The 23,700-nt window shown below is 37.8% G+C and overlaps 1 protein-coding gene across 1 annotated transcript; it reads left to right on the top strand.

The window, feature by feature from the left end:
• Positions 1-5,175: 5,175 nt before the first annotated feature.
• Positions 5,176-16,989, top strand: wnt3a (wingless-type MMTV integration site family, member 3A). The gene is made up of 4 exons (XM_041992674.1): positions 5,176-5,297; positions 9,729-9,970; positions 15,520-15,785; positions 15,880-16,989. Exons 1-4 carry the CDS (start codon positions 5,176-5,178, stop codon positions 16,357-16,359), a joined length of 1,110 nt encoding a protein of 369 aa, XP_041848608.1. The 3' UTR covers positions 16,360-16,989.
• The last annotated feature ends 6,711 nt before the right edge of the window (positions 16,990-23,700 follow it).

Raw genomic sequence — 23,700 nt, 5'->3', positions numbered from 1 at the left:
AATGGAATGGTATGATCTGCTTTACTTAGCATTGATGAAACAAGGCAGAGTCCAGCTGAGCAGCTGCCACCAACGCAGTCTCCCTCTCTGCTGATTGTGACCTGGGATGACCCAGAGAAGAGTGCCATCACACGGAAAAGAACAGAAAAGAATGGATAAAAAAGAGAAAATAAGACTTTTCTCTTTGTCTCCACAGTTGAGAGAAACCATTGCACATTGATTTGGCATGCACTTCTGTTCCTGTAATTAAAGCTGCGTTGTCTCTTGGCTTCCAGAGGCTCATCCTGCTGCCTTAATATGTGACCTCAGCACTAACATGACTATTTGAATCCCACTGAAGACAAACCTTGTGACCGCAGACTCCCACTAAAGAGAATATCTGACTTTAGCTGTTGACAAAGTGAAATTTTGCAGGCTACACATCCAGAGACATCTACTTCCTTCTAAAACCTACAGATATTAACTGTGACATCTTTGATAACAAATGATGGTCTAATTCAGTTATCTGTTTAATTTTTTTCTAGACTGTATAGCTTTTGATATGTTCAATCACTGTGAGTCCACCTATCCAAACTCAATTTAGTGGACATATTCAGAAAGGGACACCTGCTTATATAAAGCCTATTAGATGATATTTTACAAAAGGGTGAAAACCAAGTCATGTTGTCAAGAGAATAATCTGGAGACTTGTGAGACAGAATGAGCCCAAGCACAAATTTACTGTATTTAAAGTGTTCAAAAGCACAACAACCTCTATCATTTTCAAACCAATCAGGATACTTAATTGAAGTAAGTAATCTTGAATGATAGATACTAATGGGTACTTTAAATTAAACTGGTTCAATACTCTGCCCATCAGGCCTTTATCAAAGATGGACCACACAGAAGCCATTTCCCAATAAAAGACATAATTTGACAGAGCACATATAAACACCTGTTCCACATGTGAAGTTAAATTATCTGATCTGATTAACTGATGGCCAAACGATTTGACCACAATTCCCAACAGTTTGTGCAGAGGATACCAGGCACTGAGCATCAGTTTGGTTAAATCCCCCCTACATTCAAACACGGTAATGGCTGCATTGTCCTGTGGAGAATTTTTGTTTCTTCTTCATCTTCTTTTTGGTATGCAGGAAACATAAAGCAATCCTGGGTGAAAACCTTTCTCACAGTACCCAAGATCTTGAGCATCAACAACACACATCCTAAAGCACAACCTTAGAGACTACAACAGGAGTCTGGACCTCAGTCTGGACCTCTCCATCCAACTTGGTTAGCAGTTTAACATTTCTGACAAAAAGAATGTGAGGAGCAAAAAGGAAGACGTGCTGAGCTTGTGGGATCACTCCCATGAAAACATAAAGCTGGCTCTGCTGCCAAAAATGCTACATAAACATCAAAGCCTACTTTACTTTGCTGGTACTACAAGAATCATTATAGTGTTCTATCAGCATGCTCATTTTTTGTCCAGAGTTTTTAAAGTCAAATAAGTTTATATTTTTAAGCTGGTAATTATCAGTTTAGCCTTTCAGTCTTGCTTCAAATGTATCAGTTAATCATTCAGCTAAAAAGAAATAAAATCTTATAATCAATGTTCATCTTTTAACCTAAAGCCTTGTTGTAGAACTCTAGTAATGTTCCTTTACGATAAGATGCTTTACGCATGACAAATTCTAGGTGTGTTTTGAGGTCAAATAGAATAAATGTCACATCACTAACTTTCATGATGTCAAGATTTGAAACTGTCCACCACTATTCCTCCTTATCAGAAACCTTTTTACACTGTGTGTTACCAAGAGGCACGCAGAGGAGATACAGACGTCAACGCTTGTGGTAATGCCCATCCTGAAGATAAAGTCAAAGCAGAGGCAGAACCTTTGCTTTGTTTGTCTTTGTTTTCCCATGTATGGAGGATGCTGGAGTAGCATGACTACGAGGGAGAGTGATGAGATATTTCCAGGTGTGAGCTGATAGACAGCGGCAGCACTTTTCACAGCACAGATCTCTCACCAAACATTGCTTTGTTTATTTAATGATCATTTACAGGGTGGAGCGTTTGAGATTACAGCACAGAAAAACAAATCATGATACAGCAGATCCATGTAAGAGGTCTCAATGCACAGCTGATGTTTTTTTTCCTTTGAACAACTAGTGTCCATTTCAGCATTTTGGTCTTTTTCTATTTTACTTTTAAATGAGCTTCAGCTGGTGTCCTGATGAATTTCTTTGTTTAAACACTTTCTCATTTTCTCTGTGGATAAAATATAACAATATAAATTAACTCTTTGAAAAAATGTTTTATTTATTTATTTACTGAGGCTATGCTGTTGTGATGAGATGATAATTCCACTGCAATGCTGACATCTAGTGGCACTGTCACAATTGTACACGTCAAATTTTGAGCTGCAAAGCTTAGTAAAGCCTGTCCTGTATTCTGTTTCACATCTAATCAAGGTATTTGGATACACAAAAAGGGCATTAGCAGCTTCGGGGTGCATGAGAAAAACATTTATAGAGAAATGAATGAAGTAATGAAAATGTGATTATTTCAATATTTTTGCAGCACATGTCAGTGTGGCTGCTTAATGTCAAAGGGAGGGAGTCTGTTTGAGGCCTGTGATGCAGAGCAATAACAAGACACGCTTGTCGGCATGACTCGGCTATAACTAAATGACATCACCATCACATGAGGTCACCGTGGGCCCACAGAGGAGCACTGATGTCCTTCTGTTGGCTTGGATGTGGGATGCTGAATGCACAAAACTAGTTTAGTTTTGTTTAGTTCTTCTTGAAAACTTTTTGATTACAAAGTTTAATATGCCAACATAACAATACAGGTATGGTACTTTCTTTGGACTTGTATCCTGTGGAACAATATGTGTTTTACTTTGTGGCAGCTTTTTTAAATCCGTCAGGTACTGTGACTGAGCCATTACATTTTTCTCATGTATTTTACACCCTCTGTGACTTGGCCTCTGAACCAGTGCTGACAGCTGCTGGGAGAAAAACCCATTCAGTACATGGCCATGCTGTCTTCCAGACTTTCCCATCAACAGCTACAGGGAACCCTCCAACTCTGCACTTATTTAACTGTTTGCATGTAAGTTTGGTCATTTAAAGGCAACCAAACAGATATGTACATGATGACGATGTTATGCTGATTAATAGTGACCATTCATTATATGGACTTGCAATGATAACTAGTTATTTTTTAGTTGCGAGGGCAACTCTAGTCCTTTTTAGAAGAAGACTTTAAGAAAATGCAGTTACTTAAAATGTCTATACTATTTTTGTTTGTTTTTTGTTGTATTTCTATTCCAGTGCTGTCCGAATATGCTTGTAAGCAGTTTGTAAATGTTGTAGGTAATGTAAACAGCCTCACTGTAACTTTCAGGATGTTTAAACGGGAAATTTGAAAGTGATCTGCAACATCTGCAAATTAACTGCAGTAAAGACCCAAAAAAGGTTAAATAAAATTAACTATATTTTTCAGTAAATTTTCATCATTGCAATAAATACTGAAATGTTATAAAGTTGTTGTTTTTTTTTTTTTTCATGCAATGTCCAATTTTATCCAATAGATGGCGCTAACATGTAGTCTTCATACCACCTGTGGAGGTTTCTAGGCATGTGTGAGCCTGTAAGTTTTGTCTCTTCTGTGTAAGTTATTAAGATTTACCAGCTGAATCTTCACTGATAATTAGAGACTAGTAAATGCTTTGAATGGCACACCAGTGGAAGAGTAAACAATAAAAAGTAAATAGTCAGGAACAATGTTCTTATAGACACGTCACACACTGCAGAAGTGATATGATTACAGTTTCCTGCAGTGTGAGACAATGTGTGGGTACAGGTGTGTGAGGGTTCGTGCAAATCTGGGAACAAATCAAGATGCAATAATTACTTTTTGTTTCTTTATTTCTTTCCTTTTATAGATAAAAAAAAAACTAATTTTGAGCAGTTGTTTCACTGCAAAATACTTTTGACTGCTTTACACATCAAAGTAAGAGAAATTATGGCTGATTAATTAATCCATTTTCATTTCATTGTACTTTGAATTTCAAGTTTTTCTCTTATAGGTCAAACTTTGTCCGCCTAGGGATTATATTAAAAAAGGCCAAAGCTTGCTAAAGCATTAATTTGATATTTCTTTTATCTGTCACAAAATAATTAGCAATAATATGTTAAAAATAAAAATATAAAATAAAAAAGTAAATTTTCCTCTTTGCTTTATAGAAGCTTAGTTGCTGATGTTGCACAATATGGCTCAGAGATGCCACATTTGTCTCTTGAATATGATGGCACATTAAAGCCTGTAGAGGCTGGTCTCCATCAGTAATCACCAGCCACTTGACACTGAGGAGCCATTTAAACTCAGTGGTGCGGCCAAATTTATAGGATATATTCTCAAGGAGAAGGAGAACATACAGACTGCTTTAAAGTGAAGCTGTTAAAGCTGTGAACACAGAGGGATGCATCTAATTAAAGATTAATTAAAATTACTTTTCGTTTTAAGTTATAAAGAACTTATAGCATCCACAGACTTTATATTTTCATGTATTCATGAATAAATTAGCAAAGTTCATCTGGAGTGTCTTTGGAAAATCTAAAGTCCTTCAGTGAAAACTGTAACTTTTCAGCTTGCATTCACAGCAAACAGGCACAAATAAATGGCTGCAGACCTTAATAATGGTCTCAAGCAATTCACACATATTTATTTCTGCATTTTAGAAGCTTCAAGCCAGGGAGTGAAATCCGGACAGGTTGTTATAGCTACGCAATCCACAGGGGTTCCGATGTCTATTTAAAATCCCGAGGACCCTCCCTCTCTCCTTTAAACAACATTATATATCACACACGCTGCATGCTAATGCGACCAATTCTCAATGAGCACTAAAACACATCTTAAAATTAGCTCATTCTCATGTTTGAGTTGGAGCTGACTGACAAGGCAACAGAGGGAACAGATCATCATAATTCCCCCTTTGGCAATACCTGCTGATTGGGTCCTAAAAAGCAAGCGGCTTTTAACTTTTAATATTTGGCTCCGGAGTTCTGCCAAGAGCAGTCGCGAAAGATAAGAGATTGTTGGAGGACAGAAATAAAAATCCATCAGCTTTGACTTTTTTTTTCTATCTTTACTCTTCAGCTATAAGATCTCTCTGTGCGCGGATGTGCGCGCATGTTGGCATTCTGTTGGAGAGGTTTTGCGAAACTTTAAGGATGATATACCTTGGATGTTTCCTGTTGCTCTGTGGGCTTACGCATGTCATGGCAAGCTATCCCATCTGGTGGTAAGTTACATTTTAATTTAACATACTGCTACAAGTTTGGTTTAAATGTTGAAAAGTATCTGAAGATCCGCCTCTCCAAGCAGTCAGTTTGTCTCCTTGTAGTTCCAATTTGTTTCCTGACAGGACACTTCTGCTTACAGATTGTAAATCTGAATGTATCACTGAATACAGAAAGGGCATTATTAGTTACTTATATATATGTATATATATATATGATCAGACGATGTTCCAGAAGATGAAGGCTGAAGCATGTTTGTTGTTTTGTTTGTGTTTTATATATTTGTTTATTTTTTTACTCTCACTGAAATCCATCTTCTGTCTGAACTTAAGGTATTTTTTCTGCTAAGGACAGCATTGCAGGATTAACGACATTATGTTATTGACAACTTTATTTGTAGTGCAGCAGGTGCAAATTTGGTGTACGCTCTGTGCGTGCGTTTTTTAGGGTTAGTGTGTACGTGTGTGTGTGGGGGGGGTCAATGTGGCACATAGATAGAAACAATGAAATCTCATATATATATATATATATATATATATATATATATATATATATATATATATAAGAAGCGTTTGTTTGTATGCTCAACTTTTCTTAAATGATTGGGAGCTCCTGTCTTGTCTCTTGAACTTCACATTTCATCCATCTGCTACAGCAGCTTTTATGCAGTAGAACTACAACAGCCAGTGTGCTCCATTTCTAATAAATTATTCAAATTATTCAATACTTCTCAGATTCTTAGAAAATGGATGGACCTTAATCTACTTGCTTTAATGGGTCCCCTGGTGGTGAGACTGATGAGAAACTAATTACATGCTCAACTGGAGGGAAGTCCTGATATAATACTGGACTAACTGGACTTAGATGCAATAAATAAATAAATAAGTAAATAAATAAGACTCTCAAGCTATGCTATTGTTGCTGATTATTTTCCTAATATTTTTATGTGTATTTGTACTATTTCTGTTGTTATCATTCCCGAGTAACTGATTTTCTCCTAGAATAATTGCAAACAGAGCAAGTTAATACCTTGTAATGCTACAAAACATGCAAACTCTTCTTCTTCTTCTTCTTTTTTTTTTTTTTTTTTTTTTTTTTTGTAGAGCCATTTATTAATGTCATGGTGGGTGGCAGATTCCACTCTGTCATAAATTGAATTATGCAGTAAGTTAAAAACCAACCTGTGCATTTATAGTTTAATTCTGGAGCATGTTAACTAGATAAGCCATAGAGTGGCAGGTAAACATAAAATGACCATGTTGGCTGTATCACTCCCACCAATACAAACAATTGTGCAAAAATAGCTTAAGCGTTCAGTTCTGCTGCCTCAATGCGATGCTGATCTCTTTTTTTCTTTTAAGACATCTGATGTATTTTGTGTTTCATGGCAACTCATCCCAAGTCAAATACCATGGTTGCTTTGGATTACAGTCAATATGCTTGTATTGTCTCTCCGTTTGCAAACAGCATACCACTTATCTGAGAGCTGCTTCTGCTGTGAAAAGCAGCCAGGTATGTTTTGCTGACAGGAGCTGCTGAACTTGCCTTCAAGTGGCCAACAGAGGTGCATCACACTCAGCCTCTGCACCCACAGTAGTCTGTGGGGCTACAGATCTGCACCAAGGCAGGTTCATGTCTGTCTCTTCTCGACCTGCCATGACATAGCCTGGCTGCACCCGCCACCCCACCACCTCCTAGTCCACCCCACCTTAGAAGATAAATACCTGGAGGTGAAAGCTTGCTGCACATTCCTTTTCCCAAACATATTCTATTGATGTCAAAGTCGGCTCCAAGGCCTCAGGGCCTACGAGTAAAGTGGTAATTCTAAAGCACCTTGCTTGGGCTTGCTGAAATATGCATTAAACATGTGCTGGATACACTTAGATTAGAGGGGGAAAATCTGTACTGAGACAAAAATTTTATGTCATACATGCTTTTTTGTTTTGTCCTTTTTTAAGTTAAAGAGTTTTCACAACATTAACATTCACATTTTATCGGTGCTGAAAGTCAGTTTCTTTGTGAGGCAGCTGCTCTGACAATATAAATAGATTTTTCCAAAGGAATTAAAGAGATTAAAGTCAAAAGCACACAATAGATGCCTAAAATCCACACAACACATAAAATACCCATAGTTAGCTTTAAATGGTTGTTGGAGATGGTAACCAAAAACATTGTACTTCATGCAATCGCGCCTAGAAAAAAAAGATTAAATAAAATCATAAATCATCCCTGCTGGAAAATGCCCTGCCTCCTCTCATAGACCATTTCCTAACAGAGGAAAAGGTGGCGATGGATTACTCAGCCCGGTATGAAACTGCCACAGAGCACACTGACTCATGATGATTTTGTGTAGGAGGATTCAAGACCTGGTAGAGATTTGTGCAAATGGTGTTCAGAGGTGTAGTCATGTTAAGGGATGATATGAGACTAATATCTCCACTGATCTGCACTGGTTTTTGTTGTTTGTTTTATTTAATGTCACCTTATGCTCACATGCAAAAAAAGATGGTTTCTTAAAAAAGAAAAACATAACCAGAACCTTAGACATATTGTTTTTGTGGAGGGATAACTGATGCTAAACAGTTTTGTTTCCACGAGGGACAACTCAAAAGTCTGTAGCTGTCTGGGATGTGCAGGTTACTGCTGGGAATGATGTGCTCCAGGGTAGATGGATTGACAAGGGCCAAAGAGAGGTCAATTTGTAGGAGTGCCCATGTTTACTGATGGTTGCAGCAGACAAATGTGATTTCCTTTGGAATATATTTCAACTTGCCATTGCTGGCTTGCTTACTGGATGTCTCATTTATAATTAACCAGTGGTCTAGTCAGTGGAAATGAAGCAAGTCATTCTGTTGAAACCAATGTGATGCATTGCTTTTGTTGGTGACTTTTGCACGTCTGGCATGTGCAGGAAACCAGGTCAGGGTTTCCTTCACTAACACCAGAAACATAAAAGATGTGTAATGCATTTCAATTTCAAAGCTGAGGTATTCAAGGCCACCAGAAGCCACCAGTATCAGGTCATTTGACCATGAGGCCTTATACAGGCTGTAAGTTTTAAGTAGAGAAAAACACACTGCCTGTGGGCAAGTGTCAGGAATTTGGAATCTTGTGATCAGTTATTAGCCCTTGAAAACACTGAGCAGGTTAGCACATAGTAAGCTAAATGAGCAGCAAAAACTCTGTCCACATGCTCCAGAGCTGCCTTCATGGGAGAACTAACTGTCATCAAGCTCCATATTACTCAGGGGACGATGATCAGAGTGCTCTTGCCAGTTATCATTCCTTATTAGACATGTGACTCATTAAAAGGACTTGCCTGGATTGGCAACAAGCTTCTCTATAGGAAATTTGCCAAAGATAACAGGAACCCTGCTATTACACTACTTGACTGCTCTGTAATAGACTGAAAGAGTAAAAAATGTTGATTTTGGTAACGGATCAAAGAAGGCTAACATTTAAGGTCAATGGTTCATGTATTAATAGAAAAAAAGTAGAACAAATAGAAACAAATAGGAAAGCATTTCTTTTTTAACCGAAGGACAGAAAGTGCTGCCGATGTCTTTGAAACAAATGAAGGACTTGTTGATATTACTATATCATTAATAATAATTCACAGAAAAGTGATCAAACTTTTGATCAGCCCAGTATGTGAATTATACAAATCACTTAATCAGCTTGTGAGGTGGAAATGCAACCTCTAATAGAACCCTGAATATCAAGAGCAAGATGTTTCTTCAAAAACTGGCTCATCTGCATTCTGTGTAATTGTGCAATGATGCCTCATTTCTAAAATTACAAGTTACAAAAAGTGCTAATTGAGAGGACAAAGAAAATAAAGGCAGAGAGAAAGCAGTAAAGGCATGAAGACAGACAGATGCAATCAGAGCACCAAGTTTGCACTTGTTGTAATTTGGAACACTGTCCTCTAAGAAGAAGAAAAAAAAGAAAGGTAGGCAGAGGGGTGGAGGGGGTCTGTGTTACTCTTAATACACTCTCTGAAGTTTCAATGTAGGGTTTGCACTCTTATTCCCCTAAGCTGAGAGCCTGTTAAGTGTGCGGACAGTTAATAACAAGGTGCAGTTTTCCAAGTTGTCAGCTTAAGGTCTATGAAGACCTCTAGATACATTGTGGACTTTCATCTTAAACAGAAACAGAGCAGTGACAGGGCTGCAATTTCAACTCACACAAAGCCAGGTGTCTGCGGAGAGGGTAGTTGAAGGGATAAAGGGTGCACATTTAATGGTAGCATCTGATACAGCAAATAAACACACTTAATCAGGTTAACTCAGACGTAACATTACACTGTGCCAGGAGGGAAATTACCCTCCCTCTTGGAAGTGTTATATCAACAGATAAAGCTGCAGACAAATAGGAAGAGAAAATATAATTATAAAATTGCACTGACATTTTGACTACCTATCGGTTTGCAGGTCTCTAGCAGTGGGTCACCAGTACTCATCAATGGGTACTCAGCCTATCCTTTGTGGCAGCATACCAGGTCTGGTGCCCAAGCAGCTGCGTTTCTGCCGGAACTACGTGGAGATCATGCCCAGCGTGGCCGAAGGGGTGAAGATTGGTATACAGGAGTGTCAGCACCAGTTCAGAGGCCGACGCTGGAACTGCACGACGGTCAACGACAATCTAGCCATCTTTGGGCCGGTGTTAGACAAAGGTGAAGTTAAACAGCACATTGATGTGAATTCTGACACATACACTCATCTTTATTGCAGTTTGTCTGGCATGTACATTACTTTTCAGTGCAATTCAGACTAGAGAGCATGTAGTCTCAAGCTTCCCAAATTCCTGGTGTTCTGAATTGTCACCTTACCTGTGTGGATCTGAATTCTTCTTTTCCAATCTTTTCCAGTGACCATACTATTTGTCCATTAAAGAGAAAACTTTATGTTTATTAATTTTAACCGTTTTTGCTCTTGGTTTGTTACTTTTACACTGCAGGTATGTTTCATGATGATGTCAATTAGTGAAGAAACAAGGTATTCCAGGCAGTTCACGAGACTTCTTTGGGAGAAAATAACCTCCTTTGGTGCGGGCTCTTAGCTTTGTAACTCTTTTACATGCATACAATCCACACTCAACCAAAGATATAATCCAAATAGAATAATATGACTCTTTTATACCAGCAATGACTCAGTTAGAATCAACATACTTTGCAACACGCCTTTGTCATGCGTGATTGTGCATAATATTGCATCTTGAGTATGTAGAGGCTTTGATGATGCTGTCTGACCCCAGTGCCCTCAAATTTGTGCTAAACATGATACAGCAAAGTTCTAATGAGTTGTTGGTTTTCCAACCCACTTTAAAAAAAAAATAGAAAAGTGACTTAAGTTGTCTCTGTGGTGATTAACTCCTCTATTAACTATTATATATTCTCTTTGTCTTATATTTGCAGTGGAAAAGCTGCATTCCCTGCATGCATCATTCATTATGCTGATTCAAATCCTTGTTTAAATAGACTCTAGACTCAACAAGCTTCGAGGGGCCTGTATGCATGAAATAATGTACACAATTAGGCTAAGTCAAGCGACTTCTGTTTCGTTGGAATTTTCTTTAGGAGGGGATCCCCTGTAATTGCTGCATTTTCCTTAGAAGTACTAAACACAAGATTTTCAACTGAAACAAGTAATTCATTTATCCAAAATGCAATTATCTCATATATGCATATATATTTCAGAATTAGGTACCTGATTCAAGTAATATATATATATATATATATATTTATATATAGCTATGAGGGTGCTGGTGGATAGATTTGGTTACTTTTAACCAAAGGGTGATGCATCACCAAGTATTTTCACGTTGCACAAATGCTGCTACAAGCTGCAAAGTTAGATTTTTACTTTCGCTATAAGTGTTTTTCTCTCTGCTTTGGTGGGAAAGCTTGCATAAAGGCTGAAAAAACTTTTTGCATGTGATCTTTTTATGTAGTGAACATTTAACTTCTGTTCATGGTCACACTGACAAACAGCTGTTTGTTTTTGCATAAACAAAGGTTGGCAGTTCTCACTTAAACTCCCAAAAGAGTTTCATTGAAAACATTCATTATTTCCTTGTTGATCTAGAGAACTACTCCTCTGTTAATCTATTTCAAACCATTAAATGAAAAAAATAATATGTATTTTCTGTTCAGTAACATATAAAAAATTATCTTTAAATTCACAAAACATAAATAGACACAAACAGCTGGAATCAAGCCTGTTTCCCATTGTTAGCAATGTTTGTGCTAAACTAAACTAACAATCTTATTATGTAGTGTACAAACATGAGACAGGGGACTTTTTCATCTAACTCACCCAGAATTTGAAGTTTAAGTTAAAAAAATATCCAATTATTCCTTTAATTTCAAAATAATCTAAGTTCCTGAAACATCCAATTATTGCTTTAATCTTCATTAAAAGCAGCAGATTTATCACCCCGTTTCTGTGTTGTTTTTAACTGTTACTAAAATTACCTTTGGAATAAACATAAGTGAGGACTGAGGATGTGAACTTGTTACCTAGTTTACCAAAGATTAATGCAAACAAAAGGGCTTGGAGGTCACTTAAAGCCATTGCTGTTAATAAACTCCTGAGCCACTTGATAGAAGAGGCTGGAGCTAAAGTAGGTGGCTAACGATAGGGGTTCTCAGTCCCAACCCCATTGTGGTGCAAAATGCCACCACATCTTTTCCGTCACCTCCCCTCCCAGGCCCAAATTGCAGGGGCACTGACTGGAAAGAGAAGGCAGCTACTGGGCTTTAGTAAATCATTTTGATTGGATTAAGGTCACTCGGGCCCTTAATAATGTGAGGGGTCAAAGTGGCGGGATTAAGTGCCTTTGTCAGAGGCCAAGGAAAGTGGCTAAGGAGCTCACAGGCCTTTGATAGGGCTTAGTAGGAAAAGGCTTCCATTTCATTGGATTTGATTGATGCTGATGTTTGTCTGTGCAGCAGGGCCATTGTCCCCACTAGTGTCTGTTTGTCTGCAATTTAGACTGTTGTGTCAGTTTCCTCTTGCTCATGCCCACCTCATCTTCACCAGTTTTTATAGAGATGGATTAAGATTGAGAGCCACAAGATGTGGGCCTTTCAGGAAAAGACAATTATGTGAAATGATTGAGATAACAACTAAAAGAGAACACACACTATGAACAGTAAATTGACTCTTGCCTTTGAAATACATATATTCTTTTTCTGGTTGTTTCTCTCACTCTAAGTTTTTGTCTCTCACCACACCCCAAATCACAAACCCTGCCTGTAGGCAATGTCTGCGTCAGCACTCATTAATTTACATTAACTAAAGTGTCAAAACATGCACTGCTGGAATCTGCCTGTGATGAAAGGTGTGCAGGTGTCCACACAGTTATTCCCAGCATTCTTGTTATTTACAGAGCACCATATTACATATGGATATAATGACTTGGTGAGTCATGTAATGCAATCAGTGATTGCAACTTAGCCACAAAAACTGGACATTCACAATGTCACAGCTGTTGGCAAGCATGCATGCACAGTCAGATTCAAATCACTGAATCAAAATGAGATTCATTGCACACTTCCATTAACCGTGTAAAAGGAGACCGCATCGTTTCATACCATTGTAGCTCAGGCTTATCTAACCTCTGTTTCCTGTTGGAAGCGCTTTGTATGGCAGGAAATAAAACCTAAATCAACAAGTTCCACCTAAACTAACCAGGAAGAGGTCAGGAGATGTGGGTTATGACCTATGACCTGAGGATGAGAAAGTGTAACTATTTAGGATGAGCTAAGAGGTCTCAGCTTTTCATGAGACGTATGTCTTTCCATGCTGGGGGAGGGAAACTAGCGCACCAGTATATCATTAACTCTAGGCAAGAAAGAAAGAAGGGGTGTGGTAAATGGAGTTGATGGGGGGACCTTAGCCCCACTCCCTGCTAGGCACTGCTCAGAGCACAATATCTTTGCAACCATGAGATTAAGCAGGAGAAAAAGTGCTTCTCCCCATTCACACGCCCTTTAGATTGTTTTATTAAACCATTTGAATAGGGATTTCCCTGTCTGCCGACAAGCAGGGTCCAGCCAATGCATAGTTCTCTGTTGCTATGACTTAACTTGGTCTCCACTAATCACTAGCCAGGGCAAATTTCATATAAAATATCTGAGCCCATTGTGGGACTAACACAGCGTGACAGTGACAGCACAATAAGGGATTCAACCCCCCAGCAGGTTGTAGGGACCACTTGGCCAGCCGAGCTCTGGCAAAGTTTGGTGGAAAAGCATTGTCTGAGAAAAAGTGTCCTTAAATTGGTCATAAAACTAAGAAAAGCAGTGGAATTGATGTGAGAAGTGGTATTTCCAGGTGAAGTATGTGTTATTTCAGGTGCCATTAGAGCCAATTTTTACAGCATGACACAGCAAATATCACACATGAGATATCAGTAGATAATGGCATTTTTATTTTTACCATCTAATCTTTTTATTTTCTTTTATTGCAAATTACACACCTCTCATTAGTATTGTTGTCATAGTTGAACTCACTCAAGGCGTGCTTGTGTTTCGCAGCATCCTTTTTTGGCTTTGATTCTGTATCTGAGTCTTTTTGGGGCAGCTCATACATCCTGTATTTTTTATAGATTAGGAAACTATTTTTAAACTTTTTGGCTTATTATAGATGATCAATGAGGGTTTTTATTTTGTTTGTTTGTTTGTTTGTTTATTCAAGGGTAGCCACTCCAAGCACACACAAATGGATTCTGGGACGTTTTACAGTTGCTCAAACCCCTCCCCTTCCTTATTTCATCCTGAAATAATCTCCTTTTTTCCCTCTCATTTCCATTTTCCATTCTCTAATGCCAGGTTTATGGACTTTAGTTCCCAATCAGATGTGAATGCAGAAAAGTTATTATCTGAACCACCTTTATGAAAACTGATGCTGTTTTAATAACAGCTTAAACATTTACTTTGGTTCACGTGTTGCTCAAAAATGACAAACAAAAGGCTAAAGCTCATATTTTTTTCACATTAAGGCATGTTGAAATGATCTATGTTGGATAATGAATGTGGTTCTGAGATGGTTCTGCTTCTGAGTTCAGAAGAGAGAGCAGACGTTCAGATGTATATTAAACATTAGTTACCTTGTATGCATACAGTAGTGAAATTGGTGGTGGAGGATGCCAGAAGACCTATTCTCTTGCATCATTGTTTCTAATGCCATTTAGTCCTCAAACTGGTTGGAACCTGCTGTTAGGGAGGAGCTCCTGCTCTCTGTAGCTTTATACGCCTTCTTTCTTTCTTTCTTTCTTTCTTTCTTTCTTTCTTTCTTTCTTTCTTTCTTTCTTTCTTTCTTTCTTTCTTTCTTTCTTTCTTTCTCTTTTTGTTCATTTAGACAGAAACATGTACTGTTTCTCTCTCTTTCTCACTCTCTCTCTCTCACACACACACACACACTAACATTCAAATACGTGGACATACATCATATCAGATTTTACTGAGCGTTAACCAATCTCTGTATATCCATTTATTTAATGTTATTCACACAATGATTCCCTATGTTTTTTGTTGTCTCCTGTGTCTGCCTGCGATTCTGCGAGACCGGATGAGATCAAATGTTCAGTCTACTAATGAATTCAGTTAAAGTAGTTCAAATTTTACAAGGAAATTCTTTACTTTCAGATATGTAATCTTCTTTAGAATTGCCTTTATTTCTGGCCATTTAAGACTCATCCCCATGTTGTGCATTGTCCCCCTGAGTGTGAAGCTGTTTCCTAACTTTTCAAAGCTTAATTGAGTCTCTTAATTATAGGCCTGTCAGGTCTGTCTTTTCCTCTCATCTCTGTGGAAGATCCTGATCCCTCTGACTCATCAGTTAGCAATGTCTGACAGAGACACAGAGGCCTTGCTGGCCTTATTCAGAGACAGCACGACTGATTTGTGGGCTGAACGAGCCCTCTAACTGGTAAACTTTGGCAGGTATTACCTAAACACAGTAGTAATGGACTCACTATGTATCTATATGCACCTATAAGTACCTTGTGATCTTTTACAGCACATTTTTATTCATTATAGCCATCTCTTTATTAATTTAATCCTTAAAATAATCACATTACATAGGTGATGAACCACAGTAAATAACTATTGTTGGATTTATTTATTTTATTTTATTTTTACCTATAGGAGATTTGCTTTAGGATTTCTTTTCAGTCATATACAGTGTGTCTTACAAGTCTCTGTTATTCTTTTACCAGCCACTCGAGAGTCAGCTTTTGTCCATGCTATTGCATCGGCGGGAGTGGCCTTTGCAGTGACCCGTGCCTGCGCTGACGGTTCGGCCACCATCTGTGGATGTGACACACGTCACAAGGGCCCCCCTGGTGAAGGCTGGAAGTGGGGTGGCTGCAGTGAGGATGTGGAATTTGGGAGCATGGTATCCCGTGAGTTTGCAGATGCAAGGGAGAATCGCCCCGATGCACGCTCTGCAATGAATCGCCATAATAATGAGGCAGGAAGAATGGTTAGTTTTTCTGAGATTCTTTTTGCTAATAATGTTGAAAAAGCTGTTTCACTCTTAGATTCTTTACTAATACTTTGAGATTTTCTTTTTCCAGTCCCTCAACGACAACATGTTTCTGAAGTGTAAGTGCCATGGGCTCTCAGGCAGCTGTGAAGTCAAGACCTGCTGGTGGTCTCAGCCAGACTTCCGAGTTATTGGTGACTACATGAAGGACAAGTATGACAGCGCGTCTGAGATGGTGGTGGAGAAACACAAGGAGTCCCGAGGATGGGTGGAGACGCTGAGACCCAAGTACAACTACTTCAAACCTCCTACAGAGCGTGACCTGGTTTACTATGAAAGTTCACCCAATTTCTGTGACCCCAATCCTGAGACCGGTTCCTTTGGCACCCGGGATCGCATCTGCAACCTGACATCTCATGGCATAGACGGATGTGACCTGTTGTGCTGTGGCAGGGGCCACAACACCAGAACTGAGAAAAGAAAGGAGAAGTGTCACTGTATTTTCCACTGGTGCTGCTACGTCAGCTGTCAAGAGTGCGTAAGAATCTACGATGTGCACACCTGCAAATAGAGATGCACAGGTTCTTCTCTTTTTTCACCAAAAAACTTAAGTAAGCAGACAAACAAATGCAGGTTTTTATCTATAAAACCTGAATAAAGCTGTCTGACCTGTCCATGGAGATGAATACAGAACTGTGTTGCGTTTAGTGCTGTGATGCTGCAAAAAACATCTGCCCAAATCAGCTGGAACAGATATCTGAAAACATCATTAACTGTGATGGTGGCGATGATGGCAATAATAATAATAATAATAAAAACAAAAAGAAAAATTGGAAAAAAATTCACGTGCTTATGTAGGGAAGGAAAATTGTTGGCTGATTGAAAAACACCATATTGGTGATTTTTTTTTTTTTTTTTTCCTGTGTTTAAAGTAATTATTTTGTTGAGAATATTGCAGCACTGCTGATGCTTTCAAGTCTGTGGAGCAAAAACAACATTTTGATATTTAACCATTACATGATCAGACACTCGACAGCATATATTCACTTTCTCAATATTATTAACTTGTTTCTGCATATCTGAGAACTAACATGATCAATGTGTGAGTGAGTTTCATAGTATTACTTAAGTTTGGGTAAGAATGCACTTGCACCTGAGTGAATGTAGTTTTTATGTTGTTATGTGTTTACATATTCTCACATTCTTAAGCTAATGACTTAATATTTGCTTTAAATGACTAACTTTCTCTGAGAGTTAACATGAGCCTCACTTGCTGAACACCAGCAAAACTGAGAATATACACAGTGGAAAGTGTATGTTCTCGGTCAAATGTGTGTACCCCCACCTCTAAGAAAAAAAAACAAAAACAAAAACAACATAAAAATACCTGAAGCTATTCATAAAGAGCAACTACATTTTGAACAACATCAAGATTTATGACCAAAGACGAGAAATGGAAAACAGCATCTCATGGTCAAAGAGCTGTAACTAAGTCTGGGAGGTTCGCACTAGTGTCCTGCTGAGAAATATGAAGCATGCTCTCCTTGTTTTTAACAGTATTAGAAATGTGTCATATGACTCAATGTGGGGAAAACTATTGTTTTAAAAAGGGATTTTCAGCTATATTTTTATATGTGTAAGAAACATGGTATTATTGAAATATTTGATCAAACAGAGGCCTACTCCCTGCTAAGACAAAAACAGAAAGACAGACAACCCATAAGGTTATAAGCTCTATATTTTGTAGAATCACATGTCATAAAATGAGGACCAAAACCTGTGTATGTAATGATACTTAGCTGTGTTTTTTTGTGCCTCCAATTAAACAGAGAGCAGCATCACTTAAACTATCAATACTTCCCTTATTTAAAAGCTGCTAAGATAATATCTGCATGTGTGTCTGTTTAGATCCTGTGTTATATGTATATTCTTTGCATGTATTGATTCTTTCTGTGAAAGAAATCTGTAAAATGTAGTTTGGAAAAAAAAAGTGAAGTTTGACTAATTCTTGCATAAAGTAATTCCCATTTAACCAAATAGACCAAATAGAGTTAAATAATTTCTTTTCTTTTCTTTGTTTTTTTTTTTTGTTTTTTTTTTTTTTGTTGTTGTTGTTTTTTTCAGTTAAAAAAAAATAAAATTCTGCAATGTTGCTCAGCATGAGGGCAATACAGTAGCCCAGAGGGGACAAAACACAATATCATTGGACAAATTATGACAACAGATTGGAAAACACAACAAACCAGAAAAATGCAGCAACCTTTTAATGTATGTTTGACATTTCAGAGGACACAAGTTTTTGTTGTTATTTTTTTTTTAAATGTTCTGCTTTCTTAAGTATTTGTTTCTGTTTCGTTATCTATTTTCTCATCTTTTTCTGTCTTTAGTTAATTCTTAAAAAATGTTTGTCATTTATTTTTGATGTGTTGTTGGTTTGGATGTTAAGTTTGATCTTTATTTGTTTAAAATGTTTTTTGTTTTAATATCAAATGTGTTCTCTGTTTTTTAATTCTATGTTTTTTTTTAGTTTTGTGAATTTTGTCTTATTAGTTTGTTGTGTGTGTGTGTGTGTGTGTGTGTGTGGGTGTGTGTGGGTGTGTGGGTCTGTGTTCTGTTGTTCTTTTTGTGGTTGAATTTGTCTGAAATTCTGTTGTTTTTCTTGTCAAATATCATCTTTTCTGTTTATCATTATGTTTTTTATGAGTTGTTTTTACATTTTGTCCAATTCTGTTGTATTTTGCACCTCAGGACCACTATGAGGCAAAAATTATCCATGTTTTCCCTTGATATGACTATAAATACAAGATGATATTTATTTATTTGGGGAAAACTACTGAAAATGGAGACAGTTAGAAAAATGTTCATACCATGTCACTGTTATCCTCCACTGTTAAATTATGTAAAATTTTCTCATGAGTTTGTGTTTACAGCTAGTGTGATGCTGCTGTGTGTCTCAGGCATGTACAGCCTTCCATTGCCCACCTACGATAATACTACAACATGACTGAGAATAATTATAAACATGCGAAACCAATTCTAAGTCATCTTTAATAAACTTCACACCGAAACTACCAAACGGTAAAACATGTGTTATCTTGCCTACATCATTGTACACTTTTAATGTGTGTGACTGCTCATGGACAATGTGGTTCTGATCCAAAGTTTTGTACAAACTAGTTGTTGCATTTTTATGAATTTCTAAAATTTGATGTTTTTTATAATTATTTATTTCATGACATGTACATATTAGTGAGTAAAAATATATATTTGCAGAAATTTGATATGAAGCAGTGTGACTTGTAACACTGTAGCCTTTTTACCTCATCTCTGTTGTTTTTTTTTTTTTGTTTGTTTGTTTGTTTGTTTGTTTGTTTTTTACTGACTACACACAGGTAATGTTTGGCCTACTTGCTGTCGTAGATTTCTAAAAGTTAACTCTGTAACATCAGAATAAAACAAAATTAAAACAAACAAATGACTGAATTTTTAATGCCATTTGTTTTGATTTTGAATCTTGAGGTAAATAAGCAAGTTGGTGATGAGAAATGACACGACGAACTGGGTTGAAAATCATCTTGAGAGTCTCACGGTGAGCAATCAAGTTTTAATCAACCTGAAGGAAGACGTTTGGAAACTGAGTAGGACCATACATCTAAAATAAGGATGCAAAATTTTCGAGTCATAAGTCATTATCATATGTTTTTAAAAGCTAACACAAAAATATTTCGATACTTTCTTGGCTGTATTCCACTGAAGTAGCCACACTTCCTATATCACACCTTTGCCATTGTCGGACTTCGGAGTTACCATATATGCTAACACCCACTTCTACAATGGTAATGAAATATAGTTTATATTAATAATATATTAGTCATTTTTTAAATGTTGTCATAGTTTGATGTTTTTATTATGTAAAGCATTTTGTGCTGCTGTTATGCATGAAAAGTGCGGTATAAAGAAAATTTGATTTGATCTTGATTAGGGTATTCATTATTGAGGTCACTTTTATCGTGGTGCCCGGATATTTATGTTTTAATGCTCAAATGTTTGCATCTTTATTTCTTGTAAGAACAAAAGTAAAGCACGCTGTGAAAATTATTCTGATAGCCACTGATATTTGATTGCTCGTGCAACAATCTTTGTGAGTGTACTGTTTATTTTATCCATCCATCCATTTTCTGCCGCTTATCTGGGGTCGGGTCACAAGGGCAGCTGCCTACGCAGGGAAACCCAGACTTCCCTCTCCCCAGCCACATTCACCAGCTCATCCAGGGGGATCCCGAGGCGTTTCCAGGCCAGCTGAGGGATGCATTCATTCCAGCGTGTCCTGGGTCTTCCCCGAGGCCTCCTCCCACTGTTAATTTTTATTTTATTTTTATTTATTTATTTTGTGGAGAGAGCTGCAGTCAGGGTTTCAAGAGTTTACAGAAACATCATTTTACCTGTAAGTTCAAACGAAATCTTATGATATCAAAATTCTTAAAACCAGACTAGTACACCCAGAAAATGGAGCTTGATTAATTCATGCATGTATACGCTTAGATACAAATGTGCCCATTTGTTCTACACACGCTCCAAAATCCCATATTTCTGTATCTTGTTTTATCATTTTTTTGTAAAATTGTAAGTTTTTTATTATTACAGCCAAAGATGCTCTCATTCACACGTTTTTCTGTTTTTTTGTTTTTTTGTTTTTTTGTTTTTTTTTTTAGATAGCTAAACACATCATAGATTAGGACTGAAAGGTAGAAGCAAAAGAAAGTCTTGAACGTTTTTTTTTTTCACACAGTCCACAGTGTTGCAATGTCAGACGTACTTTGGTGAATAATTCAAGTTCTCTCCAGTGCATGCATACTGGGAAAACAACAACTTTTCAAATGAATGGTAAAGTTAAATCAAAATAAAAATGTAGTTTTTCATGTTAGCTTCATAAGATATCAATTATGTAAGAAATTGCACCTCTATTGATTGAGGCTTATGCTTTATAATTTGCATCCCATTAATTTTCTGAAACACAAAATGAAAATTATGGTATTCTATTTGGCATATAGATCATTTGTCAGTCATGTCCATTGCTGGATTTATGCCATAATGCACCAACATGGCCTTTGGTTTTGTCTTCTGGACTAATATTCTCATTCCTTTGAGAGACTTCAGGGGCCAGCTGTGCTTTCTGAAAAAAAAAACAAATAAATAAAAAACAGAAAAAAGATCCTAGTGATTAGAGTTTAGAAAAAAATGGAGCTTTGTTGAAGAAAAATACTCATCCTCAAAACAGATTAGGGGCAGAGTGTGAATAGAGCCCACCAGTGCTCCAGCTCAGCCTCTGGACCCCTGATAGTCTTTGAGCTCTACAACAATATCACCACCAGAGGCCAGGTCTCACTGCTATCTAGCCCTATTACTGCTCGGAATGATGGATACACACCCCCTCCAGTGTGGAGGGACAGCATAAAGTTCCGTTTTCATTTATGTGGATTTATTAGTCTGCCCACCCCCACATCAAACTATATTTAAAGCTGTCTGACACAGTTTATCCTATGAATTAAACTCATTACATGGGTGCACCTATTCTCCCCGACATTCTTAAAAACCCTGATTTTTAAAACTTGCCAAACTTGATGGGAGAGAAATAAAGAGAGAAAACTAATGTTGTGTATTAACTGCTGGGAACCAGCCAGGTTCAGGTTAAGTTTAGTGACTGGAAGGGTTGCAGCAGCTCATTCCACACCTTGACCTCTGACATTTTTCACACCATCTGAATGGGTGAAAACAAGTACAAAACATGAAACAGGTCACAGGATGGACAGAAACTCCGGCCCTGCAGCAACACTGTGCTTTAGCTGAAGGAAATGGGCCCTTCCCCTCAACCAGACTCTCCTGTTGCAGCTTTGTCACCCAAGTGAGATGAGCATTGTTAGCAGATAGTTGCCAGAGGAGGCTACAGCGGCTCCAGTGATAGAGGTGGCATCCTGACTGTGAGAACTTTGACGCGACCAGACTGCAAAATGACACCACCCAATAACCATATAAATGGGATACAATGGACCTAATTGCAATTAGTGTCCCTTTTTCATTTTATGTCCTGAGTTTTACCCTGACACTCACTAGAGACCCTCACATGCATTTCAATAAAGCTATGTTGTGGTGGGACAGCAATTTATATACAGCCGTATGATGAAAAAGCCTACACTCACATGATGCAATGCAAATAATCTCACAGAAGTAACATATCGGTCACAGCCTGTTTGTGTTTTCTCTTGCTAAATAAGTCTGGAAACAACTTAAAAGGCTAAATTTAAATCAAACAAGAATATCTATGAGAGAAATGCGGCTGCTGCAACAATAAGAAATACTTTTTAGTCTGGCTGTAGCTTTAAAGGATGTAATTCTCAAAGCTGTTCTTTGTAGGTCATATACTCCAAAGGTGTCAGGACAAAACTGAACTACACAGAGCAGTGTGTGGGCACTTCATTATGTAACTGACTTTGAAGCCAGTCTTTTGATGTCTGTGTGTTCCTCTGTCTGGAGTCAGAACACTCAATGCATCTCTGAGCAACACACTGCACAAACCACTGCATAGATGTAGAATTACAGTGGATCCATATCTATATATTTGAGGGATGTGTTCTGTAAAATGTCACTTTGTTTTACACATGCCCTGAAAATGATAAGTTAAAAATAATCTACTTAGCAAATCTTTTTCTCTTTGCATCAGCATTTAAACATCCAAACATCTGTTACAACCACAGCAGCACATTTTCTCTTTTACAGTGTAGAATGTGTCAAGTAGGTCACCTGCCTTGAATGAGGATGATGGGTTATCTGAAAGATTTCTAAAGAGGACAGCCATCATGAGTAGAGATGTGACACCTGTAAGACAGCCTTATCCCCTTTTGAAGTGCCTGTTTGTATTGTTGAGGCCAACAAAGGAGTTTTGCCACCTCTGTACTTACAAAAGAGCATTAGTCAAGCTGGGGAGATAACAGGGGAGGGGGTATGGGAAGCATACTAATGTACTACACACTCTACAGGTGTGTGAGTGCATTTGAAAGCAGCATTGACTGTTCTGTCTCTTCAGTGAAGTTTGCAAGGGGAGCCCCATGATCTAAGATGATCTAAGATGTGGCCTAGAAGTGGTGGAGGTGGTGATGGCAATGAAGTGCCGAGCCTGGAAGGTTGACAAGGGGTCATCCTCCAGATTATTGTGGGCTGAGGTTGAAGATGTGAAGGAGGAGGCAGACGTGATCACTCATTAGTCACCCTTTCACCTTTCTGGAGCTCAAAGTGGTCCAGCGGGAAGGATGAGCATGCATCTCCAGCATTTCTTGCCTGGGGAGTTGTCAGCATCAGAGTTTAATCTTCATTTGAAGGAATCTGCATTTACTTTGCTTTACTTTGTTTCATTTGATAGTTGTAAGGTTGCCCTGTAAAAATAGCAGTAATCTTACATGTCACTTTCAGTTGCCTCTTGGTTGCAGAGACAGTTTCCTTATAGCCATTGATATGGGTGTGCTTTGTAGGACCCTTATTCATACTTGAACCAGTTTTGAAGTGTTTAAAAATCAACTTAGACTGCGACTGCCTGAGGTCACAGAAGGTGAAATTAATTGCTTGTCTTTATTTTTTCCAGTTATTGCATGACTGAAGATCAGTAAAGTGTACTGAATTACCAAAAAGATGTAAAGAAATGAATGTAGGTGGTGATTTCACTGTGGATGCCTACAGCCTTTTATTTAATTGAAAAATAAATAATAAAAAAAATAAATGAACAACACTGTTTGGGAAAAAGTGTGAAAAGCAAAACTGAATGCAGTGACTTGCAGATCATTTAAATTGTATTTAGGCAAGTTAACTTCAAATGTTCAACTTTTAACTCATTGGTTTATCTTAAATAAACTCAGGCAGACAT

The sequence above is a fragment of the Melanotaenia boesemani genome, chromosome 8, assembly GCF_017639745.1.
Source record: "Melanotaenia boesemani isolate fMelBoe1 chromosome 8, fMelBoe1.pri, whole genome shotgun sequence".
NCBI lineage: Eukaryota > Metazoa > Chordata > Actinopteri > Atheriniformes > Melanotaeniidae > Melanotaenia > Melanotaenia boesemani.
Note: the sequence above shows the minus strand (reverse complement) of the source record. Positions and strands in the feature narration are given on the sequence as shown.

Excerpts from the sequence above, each read along its gene's own strand:
- wnt3a (XM_041992674.1), top strand. The coding sequence starts at position 5,176 with ATGTGCGCGCATGTTGGCATTCTGTTGGAGAGGTTTTGCGAAACTTTA. Across the intron at positions 5,298-9,728 it reads GCAAGCTATCCCATCTGGTG|GTCTCTAGCAGTGGGTCACC; the intron begins GTAAGTTACATT and ends ATCGGTTTGCAG. Across the intron at positions 15,786-15,879 it reads ATAATGAGGCAGGAAGAATG|TCCCTCAACGACAACATGTT; the intron begins GTTAGTTTTTCT and ends TTCTTTTTCCAG.